Source organism: Canis lupus, chromosome 4 (assembly GCF_003254725.2).
Source record: "Canis lupus dingo isolate Sandy chromosome 4, ASM325472v2, whole genome shotgun sequence".
Lineage (NCBI taxonomy): Eukaryota > Metazoa > Chordata > Mammalia > Carnivora > Canidae > Canis > Canis lupus.
Genome location: NC_064246.1, coordinates 26,824,236 through 26,836,364, shown reverse-complemented (window position 1 = coordinate 26,836,364; position 12,129 = coordinate 26,824,236). Strand labels below are relative to the sequence as shown.

General features: G+C 40.1%; 1 protein-coding gene and 1 non-coding gene across 9 annotated transcripts in view; both read right to left on the bottom strand.

Annotated features, from left to right (window-relative positions):
* LRMDA (leucine rich melanocyte differentiation associated) overlaps positions 1–12,129 on the bottom strand; it is a 1,023,935-nt gene that overhangs the window by 175,896 nt on the left and 835,910 nt on the right. For 2 of the 8 annotated variants that reach the window (XM_049108823.1, XM_049108828.1), the window contains one exon: positions 879–901. The exons of the other annotated variants lie outside the window; for them this stretch is intronic. In XM_049108823.1, the coding sequence (XP_048964780.1) occupies positions 894–901 (8 nt within the window). In that variant the 3' untranslated portion in view covers positions 879–893. Of the gene's footprint in view, positions 1–878; positions 902–12,129 lie in introns of those variants that run through there. 8 annotated transcript variants of the gene reach the window in all.
* LOC112652078 (U6 spliceosomal RNA) lies at positions 5,128–5,234 on the bottom strand. The gene has a single exon (XR_003131230.1). It is a non-coding gene; the product is annotated as a U6 spliceosomal RNA (small nuclear RNA).

Sequence of the window (12,129 nt, the reverse complement as noted above, 5' to 3'; positions counted from 1 at the left end):
AAACTTCCCCAACCCAAATCTGTCCCAACCTCCCTTCATTTTATCCTAATCTTAAACATGTTAGCATTTTGTACTCAACCAAGTCAGATGAAAATGATGGTCAAAATATCATTCAGGCAAATATTTAAGTGATAGCAAGCTTGAGTGATTTCATTCCCAGGAGTGTCTGCATTTTAAAAAGGAGTACCCAGAATCAGGATTGCCTTAACCTATAGACAAAGGTTAACTATAAAGGTGGAACACCATGGAGCTTCAGGATGGGGGCTCTTCCAGCATCCACCAAAAATGCCCTGTGAGAAACAGCTAAAACTCCATTATCATATTTATACCTCGAGTCTCCATCTGTGACATAGGGATATAACCCTGACTTTACAGGATTATTATAATCTAGGAAAATAATATGACCTCACAGGATTACTATGGAGATTAAACTACTTGGTTAATAATTGTTACAAACCTCTTAGAAAGCTATCAATTACCATGCAGAAGTGAAAGGTTTATAGAAACTTCTGAGTTTTGCCTTTTACACAAGGAACCACTTGATCAACCTCCATTGCGGTTGGAAGATATGGGAAACCTCCTGTGGAGTGAGTCTATTTCAGTCAGATAGGGTTGTGACTTCTAGCTCTACTTGCCGGGTTCAACTACAGATTAGTTATCCTAGCTCTAGTTTCTCAACCACCCACAAAAAATACAGCCCTGACTTCTTAGATGGGCTAAAGAGAAACCTTTTTTACCACTGGTAGCAGAGGCTGTTTGGGACCTACTCATGAAGTTGTCATACTAACACTGTGTGAACCAGTAACAGCCAAGAATGTGCTTCAAGAAGAAAGATAAAGATGTACCTGAATAGCTCAGTTGGTTAAGCTCTGTCTTTGGCTCAGGTCACGTTCTCAGGGATCTGGAATGGAGCGTCGCATGAGGCTCTCCACTCAGCGGGTATCTGCTTCTCTCCCTCTCTCTCCCTCCCTCTCCCTTCCTCTCTCTCTCTTTCTCAAAGAAATAAATAAAATCTTTTTTTTTTTTTCAAAAAAGAAGAAAGATAAAACTTGCGATGATTTTACTTTGAAAGAGATCTCGACTTAAAACCATACAAATCTTTATATTTTTATCTAAAATGGGTTTCTTAGACCTTCAAAGCCTGCTGTCTTCTTCTTGGATATTAAGGCATAGTGTATACCTTCTTTCACTACTTTGCATGCCGAATTTTCCTAGAATATTAGAGGTCTACTTGATTATATATAAAGGTAAATAAATTCTAGATATCTGAGGGACATTGAATTACGGGGAAATGAGGATTTCATAATTCCTGGTCAGATTATCAGAGAATAGTATTTAAGAATATCCTGATATTCACTTTATTTTACAGAGTGGGGAACTGAGACCTGAGCTTAAAGCCACATACTGGAGTTATGGCAGATCTGAAATGCAGACCTGTGGATAGTGTATGCACTCTACCATAGTGTCCCTTTCCCTCTGTCATTCATGCCATCAGCACTAGTCAATCAGAAGGTGCCCTTTCTTGTAACTACCCTGTTTTGCCATTGTTCTCTAGGAATTAATAAATCAATAGCATCCCACCCATATTTTAATCTTCTTCCTTCCTTCCCATGGTGTTCTCATATTTCCTCCTCAGGTTTCAGATCAGTGCTGTGAACTAATAGGCCTTTAACTCAATGGGCCACCTGCAGTATGTTCTATGGCCTATAGCCAGCGTGCATGCGCGAGACAGAAGAAAGAAGAGACTTCATCATGGGGATAGGAAGAATGCTGCCCCCTGCCAACCATCTCTGTGGTGGTGAGGCTGATGACAGCATGCAGAGCACACAACTCTGGCTGGATGCCAAACATCTGGGCTCAAAACCAAGCAACCAAGTTGTTCAAATCAAAGAAAAACTAATCAACAAATATTTTCAGTGCCTACTATGTGCATTCAGACAGCTGTGGTTAGAATGGATGACATTTGAGTCTTACTCAACCCCCCAAATTCCACTGCTCTCTGTCCCAGATGCCTGATATTATATTAATCAAATATTCATGTTTTCAACTGAGCATCTGTTGGCATATGTTGATGTACAGACAAAACCAAAAGTAATGAATTATTTCTTCAGTACATTAATGGTGCTTTTGTCAAGCTTCATAGAGTAAGACTGAGAATAGTCTACCTTAGGCCATCGGCCATTTCTAAGATTGCCATCCCTCTTGCTGTCTCCTGCTCTATCAGAATGCAGAGAAGCTAGGAGTGCCATGTTTCCTCCCACAGCTCCAGGGAGATATTCAGGTGAGGACACCACCAGAGGCAACATCTTTCTGAAATCACTGGTTGCCTCTAGGCTCCAAAGCACTCAATGCCAAGAGGGAACCCTGTGCATAATTTGGCATCTGTGGTGCTCCAAGAACAAAGGATATAATATCCCTTTGTTTCTGGACATCCTAAAGTTAAAATGACATCTTGGCTGACAATTATGATTCTGCATTCTTTTATAAATCATGTTATTTATGAAAGAACTTAAAGCAGGTGAATGAACATTCAGTTGCCTCGTTTCTGGCATTTCTCCTATGAGGACTGCCAGGGCCTTTACTAATATTACCACCAAGTACTGCAGTCATGAAATGAATAAAGTCAAGGGATTTGCTATTAGCATGCTTTAGGCCATTTACTGTTTTCATTCTTCAATAAGAAGAAACAGCCACTGAGGTGAAGATGGGAAAACCTCTCCATATGTGATGGCAGTCTCTGATTTTTCAAGGTCCCCTGGCTATTGTCAAATAGGCTTTGTACACACTTCAGTTAGCATAATCATGCTTGTTGTCTTCCTTGCTTTCACAATGACCTCTAAGCTACTCAAAGTCATCAGGTTCTTCCAGGGGCCTCACTCCTCATGGCACTATGGCACCAAGGACAAGGGCTTGCACAATAATTAAGACAGGGAGTTTATGGACAAGCAAAGAAGAAACCACTGAAGCCAGACTTGCTCATAACATTCCCAAAGGGAATTAGACATGCAAGAATCTGGAAATTTGGGTGTCTATATCCTGGAGCTCCTTCCTTAAAAGTGTGAAATCAAAGACCCCGTTGGTCATTTCCCTTTTGAACTCACCCTGCCCACTAGAGATGGGGACTTCTGTAGCTGGTCTGCTCCAGGAGCCACCAGGTTTTCTTACTGTCTGTGCTTAGCTACTTAAGAAAAAGTACATTAGGAAGTGTTTTTCTCAGGAATGTCACCTCTGAATCTCAGCTTCCTTTCCTAGGTACATGAATAAACCTGGACAACCTATGGAAAACCAAAAATTTCCATATCCAGGGACTATGCTGTTCTGGACAGTACCAGAAAAAAGATACCCCACTGGGAGGATGCACCTACAGACACATGGCTTGACGAGTGGAGCCGGGGCTGGATTTTGATCATGCTGACTTGCCTCCTCGGTTTGTGGAAATTTGGTAGTACTTTCTCACCCTTAAACCCAGAAGCTGGATCAGATTCTGAATGGTCTACCTCCTCTCCTCTGAGCTCCTCTCTGATCCCCTTCAGTACAGAAAATCCTCCAAGGCTCTAGTCAAGAAAGGCTTCCCAAACTGCTTCATCCACAACAAAAGTTTCAACTCAGAAGTCCAAACTCCTTTTATATTCTCAACCCCACTCCCAGCCCAGTAATGGTCTTACAGAGGAGAAAGAGTTTTGGAGAGGGTGGAGCATATCCATATCTCCTCTTGCCTCAATCCACATCCTACTAATTTAATTGCTTGCACTCTTAACCTTGTTCTACCTTTCCCATCTGACTCTTTACAACAGGGGTTCTCCACTAACTCAATGTTTTTGTTACCAACTTTGCTTGTCTGTCTGAAAATGGAAAGACAAAAATTCTAATGCTACGCTGCCTATACTGTGCCCATGCCAACTCCTCTGTGGAATTCTGTAACCCGAAGATGACCCTAGCCTACAAGCTGGAATTTCTTTACTATTGAAGAACTATTTCTGCAAAAAATTTTGAAGTTGTCATTTTCATTTAAAAAATAAGATGATAAAACACACACACAAGCCATTATTTGTAAAATGCCTACAGATGATGAAGAGGAATGCATATCAATATATACACATGCATGCAGATGAACAAGGGAGCACATATGTATGTGTCTACCCATGGAGGCCAAGATGAAACTTTCAACTGGAGAGTGGTTAAATACTAAGGAAAATGACAGGAATCAAGAGTGATTTCAAATTTCTTGTAGCTTTTCCTTCCACCACTCCCTCTAGACTAAAAAAAAAAAAAAAAGTGTTTTCAGAATTCCATTTAAATTTGATACTTAAATTAGCTTTGAAAAGCAGTCACATGGGTGGCAGATATGCAGGGGTTACCAAGCAGGGGTCTCATTGTGGTATGAGAATGATTGCTAGCTAGAAAGGGGGATTTTCTAGTCCTCTTCTGGTATTGCTTAGCTAAATAAAGTCTGACACCTCTGCCCCTCAGTGCTTTATATCTTAGATTCTTTCCAGGGTTTACTAGTGTTCTGTGGTTATATTACTTAAAAGTTATGTGGATATTTAGAATAATGACTACCATGTCCATGATGACCACCAATGCCACCACCATTATCATCCTGACTTCTTTTCTTTCTAGAACAATTTGCAATTGCCCAGTTATACCTGTACCTTAAGTGGTGAACAAAAAATTGATTTCCTAAGTTTGCAAGGAAGAATAGAGATAGAATTTTTAGTAACTTAACCAATAAATCTGGGCGGTGCCAATTTCAAACTTTACAAACGCCAAAGAGCCCGGTACAAGACTCTAATTCTAATGATGGAAGCCCCTTCTAACTGGGTTTCCACAGTAGCTGTCAAGGGTAATAATGGAAATTCCAAGAAAAGCTTAATCTTCAGAGAGCTTGAGCTCTGCTTATGGTCCCAAATTTGGGCCAGGTGCTTTCCAAATACTCCCTAACCTAATAATTTGGGACTACATTCAGTGCTCAGTGTGTCTTTCTTTTACCATGAGGATGTATGCAACTGTTTATACTGCATATAACTTACGAGGCTGGACATGTCATTCATCCACTAAACAAAAAGATAGACTGAGCTTCTTAACCCAAAGAAATCCTAAATAAGGTCTTTTTAAAAAAGACCTTACATATGTATAGAACACGTCATGAATTTGCATGCCATCCTTGCACAGGAGCCATGCTAATCTTCTCTGTACCGTTCCAATTTTAGGATATGTGCTGCTAAAGCAAGCACAAGATCTATTTGAGAGACAGAATGATAAGTGGTTAAAATCACAGGTTTTGGAATCACACAGACCAGCAATAACTTTAAATATCTATGTTAAGAGAGGGTAGCACCTGAGAATACCCAGATGTGTTTTTTTGTACAGATTATTCTTCCCTTACCTCACCATATACAGTTGTTGGCACATAGATGGACTCCATAAATATTTACTGAACAAATTTAATCCATTCTCATATTGAACAAATTTACTTTCACTTATATGGGACTCCATAATTTTTAAGTAATCTGATACTGTGTTCCTTGCAATTTCTTTAAGGTAGAGTTTGGGGTTTAAGATATTGGTGTCTTTGTCCCACCTCATCTATAAAGCTTCCCTGACAATTCCAGTCTACCCTACTCTCTTTTTTCTGACTCCATTATACTTATTCCAGGTCCCACTCACTTTGGCACATACGTGATATCTTATCTTGCCGTGTAAAATGTGTTTCATAAACACATCATCCTTCCTAAGAGCCTATAAGTTCTTCAAGGGCAGAGGCCATATTTGATATTTATTTTGTATATCCCACAGCACGCAACACAATATAGAGCCCATAGCAGGCTCTGAACAAGTACCTGTTAAATTGAGTTGCATTTTAAGGACAGCATTCCATTGCCAGTGATGATTTTGTTTCAGAGAATTATCAAAAGGCTGTATTGACTACTCATTTCACCCAAATTAAGCCCATGGGTCCCTACACTTGAAGTGCTAGTTAGGAAGCAGAGGATCAGAAGGCAGCTGCTTACTTTCAACAAAGAAGTGATTGCATTTCAGCAACGGATTGCAGGATTTCACATATTAGTCACTAGCAGCTCCTAGACAAACCCTTTCGTGTTATCAAGTATAAAAAGTAACCAAGAGACATGTCAAATATCAATTTCCAATTACTTTTCTGTAATGCATTTCTGCTACTTGGGATAATTCCCAAGGGATCTGTTGCCCCTTATCAGCTCAGATCAGGCTTACCTTTCAAACAGGTAACACTCCACTTGGCAGCACACTGTTCAGCCTCAATATTAAAATGTCCTTCTCTGACACTCACATTCTCTTGTGAAGTCTTCAATATTGGCTTATAATGTCACTGGAGACCTGGCCCAAATGTGGAAGGCCTCCTGATATTATATACCCTGAAGCATTTGCATTGGAGTGGGATGGGGATAATAAACACCTGTGGTGAGCTGTTGTCACTAAGGTTTCCTAAGCCTGAACTTACATTGAGATGTTGAATGTGGGCACAAAGACTCGTGCAGCAGTGCAGCACTTTTGCATTGTCAACTCCAGCCAAAGGGGAAAGAAATAAGAGAGTCTTAACTTTGATACTCAAAACACAGAACAGCATTTCTACTCTCCAGATCACAGAAAGCAGGCCACAAACTAATTGAAAAAATCTTTGGTATTAGGGATGTTAAAACTGAGGATCTGCAAAAAAAACCAGAAATCACATGTCCCCTTTATTACAAAGTAATGGGAAAGAATTTGGAAAAACCAGGAAACATCTCTGGGTTCATAAATCAGCCCAGTTGGAGGGAAACGCAAATGGCCAGCACCTGGAATGAGCCTTCATCTGGAGCAGGAGAGCAGCGTAAGCTCTGCACTGTGATTAATGACTTGAGTGAAAGGTCTCAGTTGAGGCTGAACAATTAACTTGTTCTCTCCACATCTCAGAACTCTCCACAGCATAACTATGTCTTCCCTGATTGTTCATATTTACTAAAATGCAAGCCAGTCTGGGAAGCTTCGAACATGTCATCAGACTGTTTCTGACTATCGGGAGAGCCCTGGTGTTTGACAGGACTACTTTCATCAAATCATCTGGGTTGACTCCACATGCACGTCTCAACCTTTCAGTTCCTTTTCAAGTTTAAGAACCATCTTAAATGAGGCAATGGCATTGGCCTCGATCTGTCGAAGAAAAAAAAAGTCAGCTCAGAGGATTGCAAATGGACAGCATATGGCCTGGCTTGTTTCTGGTCATTCCCAAAAAAAGTTCTTAGGGAATTGAATGTCCGTGAGATTAATGGTTCCCTCCTGTCCTGCCTTTATCCTGTGGAATAGGTTTCTCTAATCTCTTTCAGGCCCTCTCGAGCATTTACATTAAACCAATCACTCCTCCTGAATCTACAATCAAGACTCTGATAAGACCTACTAGAACCTAAGGAAGTTTCCAAACCTCCTTCCCTTTCTCCTGGAGGTGAATGTTTAGATGGGAAAGAAGGACAGGTATCTCAGAAGTTCCTGTCGTATGTGGAAGTACCCAAGGAATCTGGTTGCTTCATTTAACCTTCTAAACCTGTTTTATTTGTGACAAATGGATGTACCAAATGTGGATATGGCTCTGCACATAGTAGGATTGGAAGGGTACTGAGTGCCTTGGCTAAGTAGTTCTGCCACACTGGCCTGCCATAAGAGCTGTCCTTTACCTCCCCTCTTGCCCACCCCATCCACAACTATTTTTATCAGTGAAGACTCCTGCCCCCAGAAGATATATCAAAAACAACAGTAACAACAACAATAACAGTATAGGAGCAGGAGCAACAATGACATGTATATGGTATTACTATGAGTCACAAACTTTCTAAAACACTTCACTTGTATCAACTCATAGGATCCTCACAACAATGCCACTAAGATATGTGTTACTACTATAGCCAATTTACACAGATAGAATAGTCAAGTAACTTGCCCAAGATCACAAAGCCAGGAAGTGGCAAAGCCAGGATTGAAACACAGGTCTCAGGTTTAAGCTCTTCATGCTATCCTATAAGGTCCTATATGGTAACTACGCTCTCTAGAGGTAGTGGTCCCCATCCACAACTGCTGATGAGATTAGGGAAGCAAGCCTTCTAGCATAGCACCTACTTTGGAGTCAGGCTTCTTGAGTCCTGCTTCTGCTCCTCAGTGTGTAACATCCAAATGAGTTCTGAGTCTCTGTGCCTTAGTTGTCCTCATCTGTAAAATCAGTACCATACTAAGATCTACCTTATAAGGTTTTTGTGAGAATTGGTGAGATAATGTATATGCAGTACAGCACAGTGCCTAGAACATGGTAGTTGCTTAATAATCATAGCTTTGGTTAGTATAAATCTGATTAGCTAATATTACTAAAGCAGCTGGAAAAGATGAGCAGAAACAATCACAGCTTCGACTATAGGTATGGACAAGCAAGAGACTAGAATACTAGGATACTAAAAACTACTGGAGATGGATACCTACCTTCCTGCTCTGACCCAATTTAAACAGCCTCTAGGTTAGCTTATCTACAGGAAAGAAAAAACTCTACTTTTAAAAATATACTACATCAACAAAACAAAACAAAACAAAACAAAACAAAACAAAAGATGTCCAGACTGAGAGAATTAGATTCTCCCTGAAATTCTGGATGCAAAAGCAGGACAGTGAGGTATCCTTCATAGCCTCTTGTGGCTGCTCCAGCATCAAGCCTGGAGCTGCATCCTTCATTCTGCATTTCCTACATGCCCCTGCCCACCCCTGACACATCACATTCTTTGCATCAATACCGACTGGCGCCGGAACACACTAAATTGCCTTTGACTACATTTAACTGATCTAGTATTTTTTTATGATTCTTTCTTGTTGTACCATTTTTCACTTTTGACTTTATAATTCTCTGCTGACTTTAAATAAAGCGTTGCCAGACTACCCAAGGTGGTTTTTAATAGAGATTTAGGGGCTAGGTTGTGCTGTGGTTTGGATTCAGATTCTACTCCAGCAACAAGGGGAAATTAACTATGTGGTTTCATCTCAAGTGCCCATTTATACTCGGAATGGACAGAGGGTTTATCTTCTTCCAAGCCTTGTAATCATGACACTACAAAGTGATTTTCAAGAAATTAAAAATTAGGTAGCAATAGCTTCTTCACCACAAAACCACTACACAGTGTCCCTGTCAGCCCAGATGACTGGGATCTACAAAGACAGCAGGAGGATCACTTGCTGAGTGGCAGGGAGGAATTTAACCACATTCTGTCCTATGCCAAAGACAATGCTTATTCTCCTTAAGTTGGGGAACTCAAATGACCCTACACCAGCTACGGCAGCCTGCCTCCAGGCCTCCTCCCTCCACTGTGCTGTCCCTCGTCCCCACTGTCTTCTGCCCAGATGAGACACTGGAAGCCAGCTGGCCTTTAATCACTGGGAAAGGTGACCTGACTAGCAAAAAAACCCTGAGTCAGATAAGCAGTCAGTCCGCAAAATTAGCATTGCCTTTTTAGAGGAGAATAACCTTAAGTTAACTACATCTTGAAAATCTAAAATGAAATGAAATGAAAACTGAGTATGATTTTGGCTTTGTCTTGCTTTTCATGATTAAGTAATGCTTGCTTCATTACAAAGGGATAGACATAACATATATAAACTACTGAGAATGGAGGTTTTAAAAATATCTGTGTACCCATCACCAAGCTTACAAATAAATAAATCTCTTCAGTTGTTCCTCTCAGGTCTGACTTCTTTGCCTCCACTTACTGCCAGTGGTAAAAGCAACCTTGAACTTTGAGTTTTTTATTCCATGGTTTTCTTCCTCACTTTGCCACCTCTGAAAGAATCCTTTTAAAATATTGTTTTAATTGGCATTTTTGGACTTTATATGAATGATCTCATTCAGTTTCTTTCTCTCCCCATTTTATAAGTTCATCCATGGTGAATGTTACTCAACTTTATTTAATAAACTATTTGGGTTATTTCCAGTTTTTCTATTTGGTTTTGTTTTGCTCTTACAGACAATAGTGTGACTATAGTTCAAATTGATCTGAACATGTTCAATAGCTTGTCCTGGGTTAGTGTCCTGGGAAGAGAATTACTAAATTTTAGGGCTTGCATACATTCACTAGATAATAACAGATTTCATTCCACAGCAGATAAGCTAATTAATACTTCCACCAAAATAGCTTTTGAGTTTCTGTTGCTCTACAGCTTTGTCAGCACTTGGTAGTGCCAGATTTTTAAATTTGGCTGAACCAGTAAGTACAAAATATATCTAGTTGTTTTAATTTATACTTCCACATTTTGTTTAATCATTGAACAATGCTTAGGTAGTCTGAAGAGAAATTCTTCATTCAAAATAAGCATGAAATGCAATGTTTACATAAAGTGGGTGTGATTCTATGGCTACACAGAAAGATACCATGTATGACATATGGGGCACCTGGGTGGCTCAGTCGGTTAAGTGTCTGACTCTAGGTTTTGGATCAGGTCATGATCTCATGGGTCAGGAGATCAAGCCCCACATCAAGCTCCCTGCTCAACAAGGAGTCTGTTTGATATTCTCTCCCTCTGCCCCTCCTCCCACTTGTGCACACTTTCTCTAAAATAAATAAACACATTTTTTAAAAAAAAATAAAGATACCACATACACAGACATTTAAGAATTAATATGCCTATTTCTCTATCTGCTATCATACAGCAGGACTGGTAAGCTAGAGCCATAGGACAAATCTGGCCCACCACCTGTTTTATAAATAATTTTTTACTGGAACATGGCCATTCATATTTATGTATTACCTAAAAATAATTTCACACGATGATGACAGAGTTGAGTAGTCACAACGAAGACCACCTGGCCTGCAGAGCCTAAAATATTTACTATCTGGCCTTTTACAGAAAAAGTTATTGACCTGTGACTTAGAGCATCTCTACTTCTTTGCATAGAACCTCACATTCAACATGCTCCCTTGAATCTGTTCCTTCCAAAATGCCATTCCTCATAAAATGGCTTTACCTTCCAACAAAGTTATCCAGGCTAAAGGCCTGACAGTCATCTCCTGCTCTTCTCTCCTATTCACCCTCTACAACTAATTAGTGAATATCACCCAAGTATCCAATCTTCACACCAGTCCTGCAAAGTCCTCTTCCCTACACCAAAGGCCAGACCTTTGTTCAAGCCTTGCATGGACTTAGGCAACCCTTCACCCAATGACTCAGTCCTTGGCGTTCCCATGTTTCACAGGCACTCATAACCCTTTACCACATTTGTTGGAGTTTCTTTCTGTTATCTTCACCTCAACTGTAAATTTTTTTAGGAGGAGGGCAGAGAAGCCTTGGGAAAAGAGATTCCTTGTCAGTGTCATTCAGTGTTGTGGTCCTTGAATTATTGTATGTGGAAGAATCACCAGAAGAGCTCATTAAAAATAACAGATGCTGGGGTGTCACCTCAGGCCCACTGAATCTGAAGCCCAGCAAGTAGGTGCTCAAGCATCTTTACTAACAGATGCTCCCTGGGAGATTCTTATGTAGGCTTGAGAAGCACATATCTAATCAAAGCTTCCTGGATACTCCCCTTAGTTCTATCCTACCCTACCACATTGTCCATGATGGGTAGCTAGTGCTGCGGAGGCTTCCCCTACACCTTTGCTTGGATACTAGAGCTTCCCTAAATTACTCCACACTCTTTCCAGGTCCCAGAAGAAGCCTGATTTGAGAGGATATTTGTATACTTTATTTAGGGCTGAATTCTGATCTTCAGTCTTTGGTGTTCATTGAATTGGTTGTGTTCCTAGTTAATGAAAGGATCTACCCCCTACCCTGAGCAACTTTATTGCTCAGCATACAAAAAATACGAATCTCCTGTTATAACTTAGTACTGTTTCCTTGCATATACCATACCACCTAGGACCTGCCCAAGGGAAAAGGCATGTAAACATTTGTACAATGTATATAAGAATGTGTGTTTTTTCTTAAATTTTTACTATCTTCTTCATTTTCAACATATTACAGATCATTTAATATATAAAAAAAAACAAATGTTAATAGAAGGGTTAGACCAACGACAATACCAATAAGATGCTGTTAGTATTTATTAGAGATTTTTCTTATTAGACTTAATTTTTTCCTAAATTGCATGTGACC